Source organism: Rissa tridactyla, chromosome 3 (assembly GCF_028500815.1).
Source record: "Rissa tridactyla isolate bRisTri1 chromosome 3, bRisTri1.patW.cur.20221130, whole genome shotgun sequence".
Classification (NCBI taxonomy): Eukaryota; Metazoa; Chordata; class Aves; order Charadriiformes; family Laridae; genus Rissa; species Rissa tridactyla.
In genome coordinates, this window is record NC_071468.1 from 54,472,052 (window position 1) to 54,495,327 (window position 23,276).

The 23,276-nt window shown below is 40.6% G+C and overlaps 1 protein-coding gene across 3 annotated transcripts in view; it reads left to right on the plus strand.

Moving 5' to 3' along the window:
* Positions 1–23,276, plus strand: part of GRM1 (glutamate metabotropic receptor 1) — a 189,006-nt gene that overhangs the window by 112,199 nt on the left and 53,531 nt on the right. For all 3 annotated transcript variants that reach the window (XM_054195397.1, XM_054195398.1, XM_054195399.1), the window contains exon 3: positions 8,164–8,399. In XM_054195397.1, the coding sequence (XP_054051372.1) occupies positions 8,164–8,399 (236 nt within the window). The remainder of the gene's footprint in view (positions 1–8,163; positions 8,400–23,276) is intronic.

Consider the following 23,276-nt stretch of genomic DNA (forward strand, 5'->3'; position numbering starts at 1 on the left):
GGGACTACAGCTGAGCTCTCTGTGGCAGGAACTACCTCTTATAATCCATATTCATCCTTCAGTGGAGTCTTCTTGCACATAATTTGCAGTGCAGCACAGCATCAGCAAGGGGACAAAAAAATCCCCAGGGACTAGTACAGAGAAGCAAAGATAAAACTCCCTATTTTCAGATTTCAGTCTATTAATTAGATGTTAAAAATCTTGTGTTTATCTGCACATATTGGAGGCCAGGAGCATTTTATATGAGGCACAATTCTAAGATTAAACCTTTCTATTTGTGTGTGTTTGTTTAAAATTGGATACTCTCCTCCCTACACAACGTGCTTTCATTTGGAAAAGATATTGTGCTTTCATGATGCCCCATGTTGTAAATTTCAAATATGCAGAGCCAGGATTCAATCCTCTTGACAGTCAGGGGTGAGAGCATGTGTAAACCTTTTGAAAAATCAGCTATTGCCTTAGAGAATATATATATAAGGTTGCTGATTTTCCAAGATATGCACCATTGTGCACCCTTGAGAATGGTAAAACCTTTCCTGCATAAAAGCAGCAACTACATTTACAAAAAGCTGCACATGCCAACCATGTCAAGAATCTTCACAGTGAAGACTCCCCAGGATAACGCCTGCATGATAGGAAGTTAAATTACATTATGTAAATTGCATGCAAATATATGCACCGCATATGATAATTAAAACCTTCCTAAATACATATTTGCAAAATACAATCCTTCATGGTCCACAAGGTTATAATCTACATTTTTCAAATGAACAGTGCAAAACCTCTCAAAATTCACACAAAAGTGTGAATGATAATCATTTGAAACATAATGGCCTATCATTTATCAAATTCTTTACAGAGTGTCACTCATTCAAAAAAATCCACTGATTCACTAAATAAAAATTGGAAGCCCTTACCAACAATTTGTGCTTGCATAAAATATAAGAGCTAATGTGCTACTGCAACTGCGCGCCTTCAGTAATCGTGGATGGGAAGTGAAAAATTGTGTATGCAATGTTATGAAACAGAACCTGGCAAGAACAGAAAATTTGCTAAGAAATATGACAAAGCACTTGCAGAAAGTGGCCTTAGGAATTATTTCAAAACTTAATCTTTCAATTTCTCTCAGAAAATAGCACCTCTTTTAGGACATTAGTGTTCAAACCATGATGGGTACCTGTAGCTGTCTCAAAAGGAGCAGGACTAACTGATAAATCATACCGGTCTCTTTCTGCGTCATGCTGGTGGTCTCTAGAGATGTTCAGCCCAACTCCCGAGCAGGTTTGACATGCTCTTCAGTCTATAGCCCATGGCAGGATTACAACCCACAGTGGCATAGTAGCGCTGTGTGAGTTATGAGTCTAAAATCAGCAACTGCACAGTCTGGCACCAAATGCTCCTCTTGTACCTTCTCTTGCGTGTGTGGGAGATTGTCAATGCAGCAATCTTCCTTCTCCCTCTTATTTTCCATTGCCCTCCCAGAAGGAGCTTCAGTGGTGTTCTCCAGAAGGAGCTTCAGTGGTTTTCTCCTCCTGCTTCCAGTTTGCAGAGCTGCTATTCCCATGATCCTTTCAGCTGATTTGAGTCAGGGCTGACCTATGACGGTCAACAACTAGGAGAAATCTAAAGTCTGGAATTCAAGGTACATTTGAGCCCAGCACAGTTTGTAGGGAAGGGGAGCAGGTACAAATCTCACAGTACCTTGTTATGCCTGCTGCAAAAGACAGGCAGCTTGGGAAGATGATGACTCCTGCCTACCCCCATCTACACCTGCAAGAGCAAAACTGCTGGCCTAGAACCCCCCTTTTTTTTTCTTTCGGCTAACAAGATTTAGTGAATTTGATTCTTCTCGTTTTAAGGAGGTCAGTCAGTGCCCAGCAAGCCTCGGTTATAGCCTATACAGTATACAGCCTTTCAGCCTGCCAACAGTGAGATAAAGGCTTGTCTGTAGCCATGGGACTAATCTCCTAGATTGCCAAGACTTGTCAGACAAGTAAAAGTAAAACTGTGTTTTTTAAGAATTCATGGTTTGGGAACTGAGGAAAGCTCTCCCACCTTTCAATGCGAGTATACAGTACTGATGAATCAGCAGAATTGAATGAATGCAAAAATGGCCTTTTTTACTCATGTTTGAAATAATGTTCATTAACAATAACAATCAGCACCTTTAAGCTGACATTGATGAGCACTGGGATTGACTGATAATGCATAAGCCTAAGGAAGAAAGTCACTTTGCCAGTTGCTGACTTGTGAATATAGGACAGTTTCAGTTTTCTTTGTATGGCATCTTCTGTTTGAGGCATGTGTTACACAGACACTGAATACCTTTAGTAGAGTTTCTTATTGCCAGAGAATCGGTCCATCCTCCTCCACAATAAGCTAATTGTGTTTTTTCTTTCCAGTACACCAGGATGGTGAAAGAAAGAATTTTTTAAAAAAGTCTGCTCCCAGAAGAGGGCAGTTAAGCAGCCAGCTACAGAACTGTTTGTGAATTACTCTGGGCCTGATTCTGCCACCTGTGCTTATATCAAGTATCAACACTGATTTTTCTTTGCTGGAGCTGCCTATGAAATTATTCCTCCTGCCACACCAGGACTTTCTGGGTTGGCCTTATGCTGAGCTCTGAGTTTCTGTCAGTTCTGCCGGAGAAGCAGGCAGGAGGCCGTCATAGTCGTACAACTTCTGTGTGCAGGCAGCAGAATACGTGCTGGATTTTCCAGTGGGATGCTGTCAAAAAAAGACTTTCATAAAAAGAGAAAATTGAATTTGCAGGCTTCCAGGTCTGACTGTCACTGGAAATCCAGAGCACTGACGTTTATCAGAATCAAATAACAAATTATTTAAACTCTACTTATCACTATTTAGGGGTTTATAGCATTTTGAAATGCCTTTAAATAAGCAATGTCTGACTCTCTAAATAAGCAGTGTCTGACCACCACACAGAAAGACGGTTCTGCAAAAAGTGCTTTCCAAGTAAAATGTCCAGCCTTTTATTTATACAATATTATTTATTTATATTATCCAACAGATAATAATTGTCCTCAAAAATAAAGATATTGACATATATAACAAAATGGCATGGCACTTTATTGAATGTTGAACTCTTTGAGTGGTGCTGTCCTCGTATTTAAATCTATTAGAAGTTTAATATAACAGCAGGGCAGCTGGCGGCCTTGAGAGCAATGGTAAGAAGGCATTCAGAAATGTGCTCTGTGGGGATGTATATCGACGTGACAAGGAAAGCATATTGTCGTGGGCTTTAGTTTTGTGGAAAGGAGAGGAAGGCAAGAAAATAGGCTCTGATCTTTTTGTGTGACAATTATGGTCACCTGGGACCCTGCTACTGTACGTGAGTGGGATATCTGCAGGGAACTTCTGTGAAGGATGGAAGTTTGAAAATAATGTTTCCAAGTTACACAGGTATAGCTACATGTAGCATTGTTTTCAAAATGGATAAAAATACCCGCTAGCACAGGAACAGAACTTGTCCAAAAAAAAATAAATATTATTTTACCGTGATTGATTTATTTGGTTTTATAATGACAAGTATATCTGACATAGGCAGAAGGGTTATTACAAAAATAATTCATTTTGCATTTGTAAAGGGATTTTTGCTCTTAATTTCTTTTATATATTTTATCAGTTGGCCAATGCAGCATAAAAAAAATGAATGTAAACTTCTTAAGAAAACATTACTTTGGCTACTGCAAAGGGAATTGACAAAGCTGCCAATGATGCAGCCCTCCAGACAGAGGAGTCTAAATCAGTTGCCCTCTACAGCTTTGGTCCATCAGATCAAGCCTTATGAGGGTGCAGGGATCAAATCAGCAGTGTCCACGACTGATAAACATGTTTCATTTTGTTTACCTGTGACAGGATGCTACCTCCTACGATAATCACAGGGCAAGTAGTCTTCATAAACAGCAGCATGTTTTCTTCTTGCGTGTTTGCTTATTTGGAAAAAGCATCTGGAATAGTAATGCTCCGAGTGCTGTGCGGGGAAGCAGAGCAGAGCTGCTGCTGCATAGTTTAAGAGTTAAGTCCTGAGGAGATGAAAATAGAAAGCCTGATTGCTGGTTGTCTCATCAGCCCTTGTGAAAAGCAGCTGACAGTGTTCATGTTTGGAAGAGGAAAGGAAATTGGAAATCCATTACATTCCTCCTGGTATTTCAGTCGCAGGAATATATGTGACTGCAGTTCAGAAAGTACAGAGAGACTAAGATGCTGAAGCCACAATTCAGGAATGTCTGTTGTCATACATTAGCAGAATAGTAAACTGGTTAAGAAAAAAATAGCTTTGTTTCTTCAAAGTCAGTCTGGGAAGTAGGACTTCTGAAGCTAGATGGAGTAGCTCTGGGCTTTTTCCCTTACTGTTTGATTTTTGTTTGCGACTGAATGCTGAAATTTGGATTTGGCATCATGAATGTCAGCCACCAGACTGGGGCTTGGACTGAGAGTAGCTTGCAGAATATTGGTGACCATTTTGTGATTGTGATAAACACCATGAAACGGTAACAAAAACAGTTGGTTCTTTCTCTCTGAAGAGCGAACAGAGTGATTGCCGGTTTGACACCCACACACTTGTCCCTCCCTCACTGTTTCTGTCTTCACACTTTAAACCCCCTCACAGGGCTTCAGATCAACTGTTGCACAAGCGACCTGGCACATTTCTAGGCCAGGAAGTCACACAAAACCTGCACCCATCAGGGAAGGCAGTTTGGGTGATGGATGTTGAATGGATACTGAAATCTGCAGTAAAGGCATACAGAAAGATGGCTTTGCAAAAAGTGCTGTGTGTGGTGCTACTTGCTACTCAGCAGGATAAAAGAAGGAAAGTGGGTGGAAAGTACTTGATTCTGACAACAAAAGAATAGTATACGCTGCCTTTTTTTAATAAGATTTCATTTTTCTGTTGAATCAGCTATTGGTCTTTTGATTCTGTCACTAACATGTGCACTGTCATCTGGACTTCAGTATTGTGTTGTTGCCCAGCATTAGAAATGTCAAATTTTTTAACATTGTCTTCTGGAACAATATACATCTATTCATATGGCACTAAGGATGCGCAGTTCCCAGATAATCCTTCCCCCCCCCCCCCCTTTTTTTTTTTTTAATATGTACACAGTAAAAAAAGAATATAGGCACAGATTGTAACAAGGTCTTAGGTCTTTGATAATCATCCCACAGCTGCTGGTAGGGCTGCATGGCCCCCTTAGGGCACCTTTCAGCACAGCCAGCCTGCAGCCACCAGGGGTTCCCTAAGAGACCAGAGGACTCCTTTTTGCTTCCTTGACTTCACTGAGAGTAGATCAAAGCTTCCGTATGAACTTCAACATGTATGAACTATTTTCTCTGATTCCAGTGCCTTTTCTTCACATTTTGCTGAACACATTTTCACATTTCACATTTTCACACAGAACTTATCAGACAGATTTAACAATTTGAGGAAGTTGAAGAGAGAACAAAAAGTATTTGGGGCCAGAAACAGATAAAGAAACGTTCTGTGACGATCTGTGCTCCAATTTAGGGGAACTTTTCCATCAGCTGCCCTCAGACAACTTGAAATACACTTTCTCTTGCCTTTGCAGAATTGCTCTGCTTTGCTTTCAGAGTGAATGTGGCAATTTTCCAAGCCAAACTTACAAGGGAGAGGAAATAAATCACTCTAATGTTCGGCTGGTAGGAATCCAAGCAGTAGAGAAACTACCTCCTTTCTAGAAAGTCGTCTAAAAAATGGCCGGATTTGCTTAATCTTTTTGACTCACTAATGTTTCTGCTTGAGTCTACAGTTTGCAAGCCATAAACATTGTGACAAATAATGAAGTAATCATGCAATTAAGACCCAATTACTTATGCTGTAAGACTGACCTCTTGCTTGTTTTTCTTCCACATAAGAAGAAATAAACATTGTGTCTTTTTCTCCCCTCCGGTGATAGTTTATGGCTTGAATTATATGAAATACAGAAAGTCTGTTCTTCTGGTTTTACCTTTGTAGGGTTGTCTGGACTGTGATCGGTCGTCAGGGTGCACAGTTGCCCTCAGCACATGTACAAGTGAGGAGTGGGGGAATGCAGAGAGGTTGAGCTGTGGCTTCTTTCCCTCTCCAAAACTCAAGGCAGTCTAGTGGCGTAGGCGATGGACAAAGTGTGGCTTTTAAATCTGTGCACTCCTGTGGCAATTTAAGAGCAGCTGTCAGGCCAAGGCTGTGCCATGTGGTTATCATTCGGGCTATATGTGTACAAGGGCAGGACCTGAGTGACCCACATCACTGTCTGTGGGAAGAAGTGACCCAGCAGATGCTGCCGGGTTCAGCCTGGCAGAGAGAGTCACTTTGGGATACCGCATTGTGCCCACCCCCATTCCACAGCGGGACTGTTCAGCCATAACGATCTCCCTCCTGTGACCTACTGCCTGCACCTCCCCCTGCTCTCTGCTCTTACACCACGTGTGAGATGCAACACGCATCCACATGTACTGCATGCTGCCTGGCTATATGAAGGTATTGGTCAGTGGTTTATAAGCTCAGAAATATTGGGCAGTTCTACTGCAAGGCTTTGGCAAAAAGGGAAACAAAGAAATCCTGGCTCGAAGGTGCTTGTGTGTCCCTGGGCTCAGGTTGAAAGGAATCTCTTGATCACTCAGTCAGTGGGCTGCCAGATATCCCATGCCTTAAATAACTTCCTGTAATAGAGGTTTGGGTCTTGTGTCCCATATGGAAAGGATTCAGTACATGGGCTTTTCTTGATTTCCATGGAGACCTGCCATTTTTTTACAGGTGCCTACAGCACAGATGCAGCAGTTAATGCAAATGTCAGCTAAACCATGCAGCTGTTCAGTCTAGTAGCTGGAGACCAAAGACTCACACATGCCCAATGTGTAGTCACTTTATACCTGTTTGACTAGGACTATGATAGAGCTTGCTACTTCAAATCTTGTCTGTCTTCTATTGTGGAGTCCCAGGCACATCTATGCTGAGTGTCTCATGAATGCCCTCAGCTGGTATGGTCTGCCCCACAACGCTCTTCTCAAGGCTGTGTGTAAGAGGATCCTAACAAGGACCTTCTTTCAGTCTGTCTGGAGTTCAGGACGCGAGCCTCTTTTGGGTGAAACAGAGACTTCTCTCTTAGTGGTCAATCACATTTCTCCTCTTGAGTTCTTGGCTGCTGGAAGTGCTTCATCTGTCTGCTTTTCACTGCAGCAGTGCTGCTGACTTGATTCTGAATGGGTAGAACTAGATCTGAGGTGCTACAATAATGTATTTCTCTCATGACATGCCCAGCATATTAAAATGAAGCCACGGCCAACTTACTTATGTTTGCACTTAAATTAGACCGTAATAGCACTGTTCTTAGGGGACCCTGGTAAGAATTGGAGAATGACACTAAATCGATGGACTTCTTGTCAAAAGAACTAAACTAAAACTCAGATGCTAAGCCCAATGGACTTTGTTCAAACCTGTTAAAATATTTCCATGAAATAATGTTGTCAAGAAAGAGTTTTATCTTCAGTTTTTTAAAAGTATTGCTTACATGAATAAACATAGAAGTAAAATAAAAGCCCATTGTTTGTTAAAAAAAAAAAGGAGAAAAAAAGTGTTATCACAAATCCCATGCAGTGCAAGAATAGCATGTGGTTTTCTTTTTAGTTTGGTCAACTTTATTGAGTATTCTTATTCCATTCTCTTCCAACACAATGCATTTCTCACTTTATGTTTGATTTGAATTACTCTTCTAGCTGTAAGATGCATGCATGCTGAGATCTCTTCTGCAAAACACCCAGGATCCTGGCTCAGTTCCCTTTCCATCAATATTAATTCTTTCAGTTTCCACCCCTTACAGAACAGCCTAAATAAGGCAGAATCTCTTCATTCATAAAGACATCACACCAGAAGCTATGCCCAAAAACCCTTTTCAGAGGGACAAGGATAAATCCTCGTCATTCCAGATGAGTTAATGAGGACTCTGCATGAAATCAGTCAGACTGCTCATTACAAGTTTCCATCATTGTGCTTTCTTCTTTCCCTCTCTGCCTGAATTTTAGATGTACCTTTAGAATCCCTCTTAATTAATTGCTTATGAGGGTACTGGCCTGCCTTTGGCCAGTTGCTTTTTCAAAACAAGTTTCCTGTCTCTGTGTAATAAATGTTTTTTTGCCTCTTTTCAGTGATGGTTGGGCAGACAGAGATGAAGTCATTGAAGGTTATGAACCTGAAGCAAATGGAGGCATTACTATCAAACTGCAGTCTCCAGAGGTCCTGTCGTTTGATGACTACTATCTGAAGCTGCGTCTGGACACCAACACCCGCAACCCCTGGTTTCCTGAGTTCTGGCAGCACAGATTTCAGTGCCGGATCCCAGGGCACCCACTAGAGAATCCGAACTTCCAGAAGAACTGCACTGGTAACGTGTCAGCTATTTTCCTGTTTGAATTTGCACTCTGGCAAAAACTTGTCTTGGGGTTTTTTGCATTTGTTTTGTTTTGTTTTTAAATGTATAAATCACTGGTGAAAAGTGCCAACCCCAAATTTTACAAATATAAATCCCAGCTCTGGCAGGATTATGTCTGACACTGATTGCACAGCCTCCTCTCAATTTAGTTCTGCTCTGTCATACAGTGACTTGTTCCCTTTTCATGTTTTAGGGCTATGCTGAGGCTGACAGGAGTGTTCAAGTTTGTAATACGGCTTGTAAAAAGATAAGCAACCATTAAATTTTAACAAAAGTAGGAACAAATTTAAACTTTTTTTCTCCAGGCCAACTTTTCTGATCATCTGAATAATTAGGAATTTCACAGAAAATATTATGGCAGAAAACAAATTGTAAAGAAAATTGATGAGTCTTAAAATTGGCCAGTCATCATCTGCTTCACCCTTTCTTTTCTTCACCCATTAGAACATTTATAGTTTGTTTCCAAGATGTAGCACTCGTATAAAAAACACACTGTCCTACAGATGGAAGTAACTCTTACTTCATAGCAAGAGAACTGTATCTGTGGACAGGTTTTCTCTTCCACGGAAGAATCTGAGAAAATAAACTAAAATGTTTCAGTAAGATTAAATTTATTGGTAAATTGAGTGAGAGGTGATCACTTTTCTGTAAAATACCTGCTGAATAATTTTTGCAAATATTTTGTTTGTAGTTTGTAAATGTTTCATTTCTGCTCAAGAAGGTATATTATGATAGTAAGGAAGTTACTCCATTAGAAACAAAACTAATGAAGCCTGGCTTCCTATGGGTTTGTGTCCTATTCTTTACGTCTCCACCCTCTCTATCCCGTAGCAGTAATCTCAGTTGTGCTTCATGTGCTCCCTGAGCTGAATTCCCATGGTGTTCCTAGTTTTTCCCTTCTCCATTAGTAGCACTTCTTAACAACACCTTCCACATTACCTTTTGTTTCCCCCTAGTTCTCTTATTAGGAGCTGAGACGTATCACCAAATATTGTCACTGACTCAAAACTGGGCTGATGTGCTGACTGTCAAACAGGCTGGCCGACCTGGGGGCTGAGGGGCTAATGGCAAGCCAGAGAGGCTAAATAAATGCTGACGTTATACTGATATTTTTCCACAAAGGAGTCATTAACTTTGGACTCTACCAAAATGTTGATTTATGGTATATAAATTTAATTGGTTTTGAGACTACTTCAGCTCAGACAAAGTAGTTAATGTAGGCCAACAAAGGCAGAAATTACAAAGGAGAGGCTGAATGATGGATGCACAGTGCAAATGCATAACCTTCTTTCTTAAGAAAAGAAGCTTAAAATGGCATTGTTTTGTTCAATCCATACACATAAATAAATTTCATGCTGATACTCTATAAAAAGGCCTCATTTCTGAGAAATCTCAGCAGCTGTTGTAAACACGGGTAGTTTGTTATCCAGTCTGGTTATAAAACTGAAAACTTTAGTCTGAACCAGCATAGTCATTCGTCATCTGCTGCATCAAAGGCAAATACCAGGTGGTGAGTTCAAAACAGCCAAGATCGGGTACTTCTGCACAGAATGTGTAGACGAGTTTTCAGACAGTGTTTGCTGTAGACTCTAAAATTGTACTTGAGACAAAAAGCAGTTAAACAAATTAATGGAAGAAAACCCATATATCTGTTTTATTGGAAAAAAACACCCCACCCCAAACTGGCTCAGGACATCCCAGGGTTGAAGCCATTGGACATTGGAGAGGGTGCTGCAGAGGTAACGTTACATGCCTGCCTTGGTGTTCTGTGCTTCTCAGGGTGTCAGATATCAGAGGCAGGAACCACTATGTTCTGATAATATTAGTGAAACACAAAAACATTTGTCTACATTGGTAGACTCTGACAGTTAATACTCACAATTCAGGCACTGAAACGTCTTCCCCTCTAAAAAGTTGTAAGTTTTTGCATGAAGCCTCAAAATGTGATACTTTTTAGGCTTTGCTGAAAAGCAATCAGCTCTTAGATTTGGTGATGAACCGTTGACAACGCTCGGGCTTATCACACACAATTGAGAAGTTCATAAATATCTCAAATCGACAAAAGGAAGCACCACAAGATATCTGTTCCCAATTATGGCATACCTACAGAATCAGGAGACCCACAGGTCTCTTGAGAGACCCCAGCGAGTCTGGGGGCAATAGAATATTGTATTTATTTTTCTTTAACTGCACAGAGCTGACTGGTGACTGCCTGGCACCACCACGTATCTTTATCTGCACAGGTATCTTTATCTGACCTTTCTGCAGGGTTAAGGATGTCACTTCAAATTATAACAGCTTCAAAGCTTGCTGGTGGAGTCTTTCTCCAAGGAGGTCTAGTATGACAGTGCCAAGAAACTGCCTTCTTCACCTTTCTCAGGTTTGGAGACAGGCTGCTTCAGAATCTCTCTGTAAAAAAATAAGTCTGAACTGCCTCTTCCCTCCTTTACAAAGTATCTCCATGCACAAATTTGAAGGAGGGAATGAATGCTGCTTAATAAGTAGTAAGCACTAATATTTGAAATCTATTATAAAAGTAACAATAAACAAAGTTTTGACTTCTTTGCGGTGCTACAAATTTAAGTACTGCTGCTACTACTCCATCACCCCTTAAAAATTATCAGTATTCAATACCAGTACCAAGCACCTTAACTCCATTATATCTAAGAACTTACACTTTTACCTCACTGTATTCCATCAATATTCCTGTAACAAAGTACATAGGATCCTGCATTATGGAAAAAGCAGACTCTCCCCGTGGTCCCAGGAGTCCATGCACATTAGTAATATGCTTTGTGACTATGCATCCTGATCTGTTCTGTATTCCAGAAGTGCACTGATAGTTCTTACTGAGAACAAAGCACACCCATACTTTCGCGCAGACAGAAACTGATTCAAAGGCAGTAGACTGCTCAAGTTCATCTCCCATGTTTGAAGAGTTAACATTTCAGGAAACTATCTAATAAGAAAGAAAATCAAGGACAAAAATATGTGTGACATTTAGGAGAGCATAGTGTGTTTGTATTTACCCAGCAGGGGGTTGCCTAGGAGCAACCAGAAATAAAAAAAAAAGAGAATGCAGTGTTGTTCTCCAACTACCTTATATAAAAAGATTCAAAATCTTTGGACTTATCCTTTTTGAAAGGGAGATTAATTACAAAGTTTGTATTTGAGAATCTTCAATTACTGCCTGCCCAGTATGATTTGTTCATATGCAACCTAATCACTTTACTGAGTGATTTATTCAGAATTGCCACTGGAATGTGAAGTTCAATTTTTAGCATTCATGGATAGGCAAGGACTTCTGAAGCAATTACAGCTGCTGTGTTTGCAATTTCTCACACCCTGCTACTGTTGAGTCAGCACTAGCTTGGGATTGCAGGCTCTCTACGAAGCAAGGGAAAGCCAGTTCCTAGAAATCCCCCTTCTCTGATGACAGGAATTACTGCTTGAATTCCCTCATTCAGGCCCTGAGAAGACTGATTTTGTCCCTCAGGGATTCTCATGTTACACTGAGCTCTGAATGTACATGCATATTTTTTGGGGAAAAAAGTCTATCTGGTCTAAGCACTACTGGAAGGAAACAAGTCCAAGTGCATTCTACTCTGTGAAGTCTGTGGGGTGCCTAGCAATTGGCCACATTTTCAGAATAGGTTATCTGGATGTACTAGGACTATATGGTAGCGGCGTGAATTCTTGGGAAGAGAAGACAATCATTGACAGTTTTTCAGTGACTGCTCTTTTGGATCATCCCTTCTTGAAAGAATTAAACAACTTACTTTTCCCACTTGGGTGGCAGCCAAATGAGTGGGAGCTATTTTTGACTCATTCTTTGCTAATGTTGTAGCCAAATGCCTCTCATAAGGAAATGCCTCTCTCCCTTTCGCTCTCTCTTTCTTCCTCTTTCTCTCTCTGCTACAGGAGATATTCTTCCTCAAAACAGTAGGATTCAAGTCTAGAAATTTTCTTGCATGTAGATGTATTGGATCCGGATGGGATGGAATTAACTTTCCCTACAGCAGCCCTCATAGTGCTGTGCTTTGTATTTTAACTAGAAAAGTCTTGATAACACACCAGTGTTTTGGCCACTGATGAACAGTGCTTGCACAGCACCGAGGCAGTCTCTTCACCCCCAACCACCCCTTCAGCCTCACCAAAGGCCAGTAGGCTGGGAGTGGCCAAAATGTTGGGAGGGGACATCGCCAGGACAGATGACCCAAACTGGCCAAAGTTTCCCTACCATTTGATGATGTGCTCAGCAACAAAAGCTAAGAGAAAGGAGGAGGGAGGGGGGCATTTGCTATTAAGGCATTTGTCTTCCAAAGCAACCGCTGCATACTGAGGCCCTACTTCCTAGGAAGTGTCTGGACATCACTTGCTGTTGGAGGTAGAGAATAAATATTTTTTGTTCTCCTTTGCTTCCGTGCATGGCCTTTGCTCTTCTTAATTAAACTGCCTTTATCTTGACCCATAAGTTTTTAATTTTATTTTCCTGACAAAGAGGGGAAGTGAGGGAGTGGCTTTGTGGGCACCCGCCAGCCAGACAAGGTCAACCCACCAAAATAGAAAGACATTTGTATATGACCATTCTCCTGTAGTTCCCTTGATATCTAGGTGGTCAAAACCACTTCTAGTACAGAGTTGTTGTTCTTAAACTGTCCATGCCACTAAGGTACCGCCACCGTGTTCTGTGTAGTAGCTATATTATTTAGAAAATAAAGCATGTCCTGCAACTCTGCACGGACACCTGCCTCACTGCAAGGTTCAGAACTTCAAAGCATTCTTCATACCCTCCAGGTGAAAAATCAGAACAGAGCAGACCATTTTAACACTAACAGAAAAAAGCTGTTTCTGAATTTGAGATACTAGGAAGCTAACCAACTCAGGATGGACCTGACTCTAAGTTCCCTTAGCACACAACCTCAGGCACTGCCCCAAGCAACAGTCACAATTTGTCTCAGTTCATCAGACAACTGAACCTTTTCCACATTTTGGAGATTATACGGAGATTGCATGCTGACAGCAAGATTAGGAGATAGACTCTGTATTCAGGCAAGAGTTCAGATACCCTTCCAACAGTTCTGTGGGGTGTTATCATCTCCTCCCTGATCTGATAGAAATAGCCCAAATGGAAGTGTTTTTCCCCCACAACACTACCGTGACAAATATTTCTCTGTTGGACTCGGTGAGCCCACATAAGCCAGAATTAAATGCAAGTCACATTCACGCAGAAACGGTGTAGAACTCAGTGCAGTGCAAACACGTGTACGGAGGTCTAACTGCTCTTTTGCAGAATGCCTTATTCACCTCCTGGCAGATAATAAAATGGCTGTAGTTTATGTAAACCAGGTGGGATGAGTACACCTCTGCACCACAAGAGACAGTTACAAAATTGGTTATGGAACTGATGCAAACATCAGATTATGCTCACAGCAGTTCATCTGCTGGGACAACAAAATACATTGGCAGGCAATCAGCACAGACATTTTTCAACAGAGCGAAGTGGAACAAAGTGGGCAATTCATGATTCATTCATCAATTCAATTGATCTTTGAGGATAAGGGTTATTTGTCAGTGAACATATTTGTGGCGGACAAGAACAAGAAATGGAGAGGTTTTTGTTCCAAAGGAGGTCACAGTCCAAGTTCCCTGTAGGATGCTTACTCATACCTTGGTCATACCATAAGGATTGATTTATCTGCTAATTCCTGTCTCGCTCCAAGAGAACTACAACCAACCAGTCTGAGTGTAGCCAGAGTCACAGAATCACAGAATCACTCAGTCTGGAAGGTAGCTCAGGAAGACTGTAGTCCAACCTCCTGCTCAAAGCAGGGTAAGCTATACATTTGGACTGGGTTGCTCAGGGATTTATTCACTGGGGCCTTGAAAAACTCCAGGGATGGAGGTGGCACAGCATCTCTGGGCAACCTGTTCCACTGCTTGAATGTGAAAAAGTTTTGCCTCATATCCGCTCTGAACCTCTCTTGTTTCAAGTTATGCCCATCATCTCTTATCCTGTCACCGTGCTTCACCATGCAAACCTGTTTCTCTCTTCTTGATAACCACCTCATAGGTATGAGGGTCTGTTGTAAGATTCCCCTTCAGCCATCTCTTCTCCAGGCTGAAGAAGCCCAAGTCCTTCAGCCTGTCCTCAAAGGGCACAGACTGCAGCTCCTGATCATCTTGATGGCCCTCTGCTGAATGTGCACCAGGTTCCAGTGTCTTTCTGTATTGGAGGTTCACAAACTATATGCAGTATTCTAGATGCACCCTGATGAGTGCAAAGTAAAGGGTAGGGAGGAAATCACATGCTGCAGTCACTGACTGTGCTATCAATACAACCCAGGATGCTGCTTGCCTTCATTTCTGCCAACGATCTCTACAGCCACCATATTCTTGTGTCAAATTTGGTCCTAAGAAGTTGTATCTTTTCCCATCTTCTTTCTGCATCAGCAGACTTGCTCAGAAAGAGGACATAAGCTTTCATCACACCTAAGTAGTTCTGTATGTCTGTCATAAATCTTCATAGTGTGTCAAATCATGGGCAGAACATAATACTGATAGCAGAAAAGAGCTTGTGAGGAAGACTAAGTATTCCAGAAAAGGCATTTATGCTTTGGTACAAATAATGCAGTCATACTTCTTAAGAAAAAAATTGCAGGGAATATAGATTAGAAGTGTTTTAGATATCAGAGACTCACACAGCAACACACGCAGAGAGCGGTGCGGTGTTACATGAACATACCAGTTCAAGTACAGGAATATTGTAGTTATGTCTGTGGAACATTATACCCAAGCTACTAAATCAAATCATTTCAACAAGCTTGTTTTGTTTGCCTCTACTTAAGATGTCTATGAAAAGCATCCCTAAGTCTCCATCTCTGGAGACATTCAAAACCTGCCTGGATGCGTTCCTGTGCAACCTGCTCTAGGTGAACCTGCTCCAGCAGGGGGGTTGGACTAGATGATCCCTTCCAACCCCTCTCATTCTATAATTCTGTTTGCCATCATTGTCACCCACTCATTAAAAAGAAACTGATTTTAGCTCATCCAGACATAGACAGAGTTCTTGTAGTTTTAGTGAGGTTGGGTTTTTTTCTGACATAAGATAATAACATCTTTTTAGAAGATCTACAGAGCCTCTGCCTTCACCTGTCGTGGTGTTTGTTTTCATGTATTTGTGTGTGAAGTTGTCCTTGATTGCACTTACTGCACCAGATAGGAAGACTGATGACTGACCTATTCCCATTCTCAGACATTTTTGTGCTTAGCTAATGCATCTTTCAGACTACATCCAGTCCACCAGTAATGTAGTTTAGAGCTTCTCTTAATCAAGGGTTTTCTTCTCAAGACGCATCTTAGTTTTGATGAATTTACATGAGATATCATGGAGCCCTCAGTTTCTCATATCAGTGGACAAAGCATTCCAGGACATGTACTTGTTTTTTTCTACACTTTGTTGAAAGGGGGAACGCATTTCCAGTGAGAGTTGACCTGAGAACTTTTCAGAGTGTTTCAGGTTATGTTAGGAATTGGACAAATTAGACCCAGCATACATTATTAGGGCTCATTCCACTGTTAGAGGTGCTTGTAGGTACTTTTCTGAGAACATTCCTTTAATCTCAACATCTGCAAGGCTCCCTCATGGAGCACCTGTCCCATGAGACTTTGCATCAGCAGAAGCACCTATAGTGGGAGCTACTTTCGGTACAACACATCAGAAAAGTTAATTATAAGACAATAGCCTGAGCGCACATTCTGCCACGTCAGTCACTGCTTGAAAATCACCTGTGTGGTATATAGGAGACATGTTCATAAGCTTTTGAAGAAGGAATCAAGCTATCGACATGCCATGACTCCTTTAAGATGTATTGTACCTTATGTATCCTGTGACTCGCCCTCCCTAGCCCCTGCTTCGGATTCCCATTATATTAGATCCCTGCAGTAGAGAAGGAGTCCTTTGTCACTCTCTTTGTCCTCTGTATGAGGCAGGAGATCCTAGGATTCATCCCACAGTAGTGATCAAAACTGATCTCAATTTTATGGGCACCTAGAATGAAGCCTACTAGGGACAACTTGTCTAAAGGAACTCTAGTTGCTACACTTTTTAGTCAAGGTTTTTTACAGTAGATAAGACAGGACAACTGTAGTTTTCTTTATTTCCCAGACAAGGTTACAGACAGCTTCTAAGGCTTAAAGAAGAGGAATATTAATAATGTGTTTATCTGTGATAAATCATATGAATTATTCAGAGAAGACATTATCTATGGCCAGGTTTTTGTTCATTTGCTTCTAGCTTCTTATTTCTGTGTTTGGAAGAAAGCAGCTACATTTATCTAGTATTTTATATGTCAAAAAATATTTTTAAACCAGGCTGTCAATCAAAATACAATAACAAGAAATATTTTTCTTCTTTTGGGATCCATGAAAAAATGACATCATCATCAAATAAAGGAAAGAAGCAGTATACATAAACCTTTGTAAACAGCATAGAAGACAGTTTGCAGAACATATACATAATACAGCAGGACATGCCAATTCTTTTCTAAATCTAGTATTTACACCTACATTTTCCATTGTGGGTTTTAACAGCCAAAGTTTCCACTTCCAGGATTAAAGCAATCTTCAGGTAGGCTTGTGACATTCAGCCTTCTCCATTACACAAGAAAACCGATGGTGCTGCAAAGGAACAGGACACACGAATCACGGTCTCCTGTGCCTCCTTGGTGCTCTTGTCTCCTCTACCTGGAGAGCGATGGGAACACTCCTGACTGCTCAGACTGTTACAGGGGCTTTGAACTTTGACTGTATCATCAGGAGCATGGTGAGGACAAAAGCACACAATTAAAATTAATTGACTTGTTCCTAGAAATCAATTGTTTGTGCAGGTCACACATCAGAACAATTAGCTTAGATATGAGCATTTAACCAAATCCGTAAGTAAACCAGATGAAATAACACAGGTAACTGATTGGAAAACAAGGCCAAACTGCCTTCTGTCAGTGCTCCTTTTCTTTTATTAGATCATATCTTCCCTTTTCTCATTTACCTGGAGGTGGAAAGTTTTTAAACTCCACTTGCAATTTTATAGGTTGTCATTACTGGCATAATTTCCCCATAAATACAAGTGCAAAGGAAATACAGTAAGACTTAATGTGTAGACACAAACCCGCACACTCACACATGTCTAGCTGCAGCCCAGAGATACCCTTTGTGCACAAGGATACACTCTGAAAAACAGGCAATAAAGTTATTAAAATTAATGGGTTCCTCTTAATAGATCTTGAGCAAGCAGTGGTGTAAAGAGCAATAAATTACGAGTCTGAGTAGTAAAACTTGAACCATACAAACCACAAACCTTCCTACTCAGGGAGAATAATCTGATGGAAGGTGTGTGCTCCAAAGAGTAGGGTTGCCTACTTCTGTTTTCCCAATCATACTGGGAGGTCTGGGGGGGCGCAGAAGTCTACTAGCGTGGAGGGAACTAGGGAAAAGTGATGAAAGCAGCTACTGCAACTAGGCTGGGCTGCTGGCTGAGCCAGAGAGGACCACTGCAGCACAGGCAGGTGCAAGACAAGATGATTTCCAAAGGCTTCCTTCAGCTCAAATTTTTGACATTCATATAATAGAAAGCAGCTTTGGAGGAATGTGCAAGTTCAAACCTTTAATTTAGCTCTGGATTCAGGCTCAACTCTTTAGAGTTGGAAAAACGGGGCTGTTTGTGTAAGTATTTCAGTACTTCCGTAATTTGGGTTTGGCTGGGCTGGATAGCCCTTTTTTTTTCTGCATTATCATATCTGGTTACACCCAGGAAAAAAGGAGGTGTGCTAAAATGAATGCTTTTGAAATTCTTTCAGATCTGAAAGAATCCTGCTTCTGTTTTTCTGTTGAATTTAATATCTGAATAAAGATTAGGGCCACTTATTTTATCTTCTGATTTGCTTAGCTCTAGTTTGATGCTAATCAGCAGTGCATTGTCCTCATGCAGATGTCATTCAGAAGCTTCTAATTTTAGCTTCACTTTAAAATGAATCTTTTCTATGATACTGTACTTGAACACAGCTCTGGGCTTATGTCCAGTTAAGGGGAAAATAAAGTGGATCTTTGTGATCTGTGCATTTGTGATTAATGTATTGCATATTCCAAGGGTTGCAAGGGAATATTTGAATCCTCCTAGCAATCATTTGAAAACTATACTTAAATTAAAACAAAAACTGTGAGTGTGCTCTGTTAAATTAAAACACTGTCCAACTAGGCAGTAGTTAGGATGGCTGAGGCCACTCTGCTCCTCAGCTCCAGAGCAGCTGCAGCAGCTGCCTTTGACCCCGGGAAGCTGGAGGAGTCTCTGGGAGCAACTGCGTGGCTGCAGGGCTGCTGCGTAGTCTGGGCGCACAGCAACTACCCCCCTTGCACGTGTGAAACCCACCCCACTGGCATGCAACCATGTGGTTCCAGGAGGCCAGTCCTTCAAACAGAAGGTTTCTTGTGCGAAGATATGGTCCATTTAAAAAACAAAACAAAACAAAACCCCAAAAACCCCAAACAAAAAAATCCCAAACCAAAGCACAAAGCCAACAGCAAACTTGGCAAAGGAAAAATTTGGAGGGCGTTATATTTCTGCAGAAGTGAGACTCATTGGTGTTCATATTGATTTATATTCTGGCAGCTAATGCCGGTGTTCTTAATACCACCTTAACATTAAGAACAGAAGTGAGGAAGAGGTGGTTTGTTCTTTTAGAATAATAGTAAGAGAAAAAGATAACCAATAGTACTGGCTGATGGGTGGTGCACAGTCATGCAAGAACTCTGAAACCCATCTTAAATCGATACTGTTTTAAAGCATGATAAATATTAGGTATCTTTCCTGACTGTTCTTCAGGATCATATAGAACCATTGGAATTTAAAATAGAAAAGTCTGGTTAGGCCAGCTAGTCTGTGCCTGCCAACCATGGGCTGGTATCCTACCATGAGGGGACTACTCCGTCCAATGTTGACATGAGATACTGACTCATACCTTTGAAGTCCTCAGGATCTCATGCCCATACACTGACAACCATGAGCTGGTACTTAGATGTTTACAGGTCTAGATCAATGGAAAGAGAAGAGTTTATGTGATTTGTTCCGTTTGCTATCTCCATGCCAGGTAGGAGCACAGATCTCCATAGAGGATAGGTTAATGAATACGTATATTTTATTATTTTCATCATATTTTTCCACTCTGATCTAAAAACCCTGACTAGTAGTTTTGGGTGTTGTACTGGTGCCGAATATTTAACATATACTGAGACTATATTTCTGTTAATGTCTTTGCCCCATTCTATGTTCAATATGAAGGTTGCTTATTTTTAACTCTGAACCAGCATTTCCCAATGAAGATGCTTAAAATTAGGCTCCTGAAGTGCATGCTCTGAGACCTAGATAAATTGGCCTGATTTTTAAGGGTACTGATTTCCCATAATTCCCATGGATGTCAACAGCAGCTAGAAAAGTTCAGGTATTAATCAAGTCAATTAATTAGGTGCCTGAATATGTATTCAAGTTCCTAATTTAAGTATCTACAGTGGTTAATGTTCTGAAAGCTGCAGCACAATTACAGAATTCTGTCTCTTTCTTTCAGATAAAATCTCAGGCTTCACATGAAAAGCACGACACTTGAAATTTAATCAGTCCTATTTCCTGTGCTTTTCATTTTTCCATCATTGTGTGTTATAATAGGAAATCTGTAAGGGTATCTGACTCAATATTTTTTTTCTTCTTTTAATTAAGAGTAAAAAGCATGATTAAAGCTAGACAAATAACACAAAAATCTGCAAATATTTCTTTAAATTTGTAAATTACTTCGATTTTAAGTGTATTCATTCCTGTCTCATAAAAGAGTAGCAGCAACTGCAACTCATTATCTGCTAGACTTGTTCCAAATAACAGATCTGTTAAGAATAGTAGTTCTAAATATGTCTTTAATGGAGCATGTGAATAAGGCAGTGAGGTTACATAGTTACCTGAGGGAGAAGGGAAGACTGAAGGTTGGGTTTTCTTTCTTTATAACTGTTTCTCCACGGATGTTCAGGTCATAGAGAAAATGGGCTCCGTAGAATCCTGTCTGTAGAGAGACTGGGTCAGGGTCCAGCATGGCACTGGAGGAAGGCTGCAAAGAAAGAAAGAGAAGCAGGCACATCCAAGGTCTCTGCGATAATAACCAATCACATTAAAACGGTGCCTAAGGCTTTGGGAGCATGGGCACTTGTGGGGCCTTGAAGAGTCTGAGAGAGAGGCTCAGAGATAGTTTATTGTTGGACTGGGAGTGACAGAAGAAGCTATAGGCCACACAGTAAGAGTAACAAATTGAATTCCTCATTGTCATATTCCCAAGAAAGGGGACAGAAGAAAAGAAGAGAAAATAATTTAAAAAAGGAACGAATCAAAGTCAAAGAAAAACTTGGGAGTGGATTGTGATGCCAGAACAGAGCATGGCCTCTGGCCAGGATCAGACAGGGCATGAGCCCTCCTTTCCATTCACTCTGTCTGTGAATCTTACGTTAAAATAACTGTGCTATTGCCTATGTCCTTTAAACAGAAAGGTTGAGTTTGACCATTCAAATAACTTTGTCAGCATTAAATTTTAGTCAACTAATGAAATAATAAGATGGATTTCAAGTGCTATATCGGGATTTGAAATCAGCATCTTTGCTGATTACATGTACAAACCATTCAATCAAGGAACAACAAAAAAATAATCTGGCATATTTTGTTCCTGATTATAAGATGACATATTCATTTCTAATTAAAACAGGAGCTGAGAAATAATGTCTTGCTGCAGAAGTTAAATAATAATTTTGAATAAATAATAGAACATGTTGTGGTCATTTTGCAGGCAGTTTGTATACAGTCCAGCTTTTAAGAAAAACAAATTAATCATAACAATTATTTGTCAAGTTCTCATAATAATTACTCTCTGTCTCTAAGAAAGGCACTGGAATCACTTCAGATTATCATCTATGTTGCCTCTTTCTAGAATGAACATGTCATTTAATGTTATGTTCTAACTATCTGAATTAATTTTTTTTATGCCTAAACTGCTTCTGACTTGATGGATTCCCCAACTTCAGAATCACAAGCAGAGTTTTATTGATCTCTAGGTGAATATGACCATTCATTACATTTGGCTATTTGACCGTAGGCACTAATAAGCTGCTGTCATTCCATGCCAGATTCCTGGCCAGTTCCATGAGTCTTCCAATATTTTATTGGGGGGTATTTTATTTGGGTGTGGGTCTCCATAAGCTAGAAGGGCCCAATATTGACATTTTTTTCTGATCGTCAAGTACGTTAAATATCTTTACAGCTTACTTTCTTCTTGACGGAGTTACTTCTAAACATCTTAATTAAAATGTGCATAATGAAAGTTCATAATTTTATATGCATTGTGGCAGTTGTAAGTACGGTCCCGGTTTGGTGCATGAATGCGGCCATGAAAAAGATGGCAAATAAATTCAAAGTCATGCTTCTTTTCAGACCGCTTGAATTGATACTGAATTGTGGTTGCCTGGGAATCCAAGATACAGAAATTGATTTATCTCAAAGCGGAACAGTTATTTTCCTCTGTTGTTTTCCAGTCTGTTAATTCCAAATGACAGGAATTAAGATAATAGCCAAAATGGGGTAATCAATAGTCTTAAAACTTAACTTTCTTGTTGATTTTTCATAATATTGCTTCACCATTGGACATTCTATGAATGGTATTTCTCAAGCAGATCACATTGCAAGAACACTTATAAATATCAAAGGTGTGGATCTTTCTTTTTGTTTTGAAGAGAGGTTTTGGGTTTTTTTTCACCCTGCACTGAGCTATATTCTGTATATCCTTTAGTTCCTATTTCATTAAAAAACAGTCTTTGCTTCAGAGCTATTTCATCATGATCATTCCACTAAAAGCCAGGAACGAAGAGAAGCAATGCTAAAATTTCCTGCCAAGCCTTTAACAGCTTATAGCAGTGGATATGTACAGAAGCAGAAGGGGTTTCAAGCATCAGCTTGCAGGCTTGTTTAGAGGAGGAAGAATCTCAGTAAATCATCCTCACAGGGCTATAAACTCTAGTTTTTTCTTAGGTAAAATTCTTCACAAATAATTTTATCCCAGTGGGAAGAAACAGAGAGTTTTTGGGCCATAATGTTATCCCCTATAGAAGCTTTATTAGGCTGATAAGCTTCTGTCAAGCCATCTGCTATAAGTGGAATTCTCCAGACCTGCATTTAACAGCATGTGCCATATGCATTAACTTGTAGGGGAAGTTCTCTGCTTGTCATCCAGTTTCCTGCTCATTTTCCTGTTGCGATGAATAATTTCTGTGGACATGTATTCTTGCAACTTTTCAACTCTCAGTTTCTTTCAGCTCTTACTGATAGGAATTACAAACACATGGGGACAATCTGTGTAGATTGCAAAGCTGCGATGGTACCGAGCTACACCTTGCCAGGGGCAGCCTAGTGAAGGAAGAGACAGCCCTCTCCTGGGGTGGCTGGCATGCAGACAGCTGTGCTGTTAGCTTGGCCCTTAGGTGGTGCATTGTATTTCCTTTCGAGTTCTTTCTTTCACTGCTAGCCAACACAAAAAACAGAGCATGTGATGCAGATTAATGGAGAAGGGGAAAAGGAACTTTTTCTCCACTACAGACCTGTTTTGCACTCACCTGCCTCCCACTCCAGTGGGAGCCACGCTGCCGGCTGCTGCAAAGGCCTCCAGCTTCCCTCTGGCCTCTTCCAAAGGCAGAGAGGGGCTGCAGCATGGCACATCTGCTGGGAGCGTTTGTGAGTGTATAATATCTCACCCA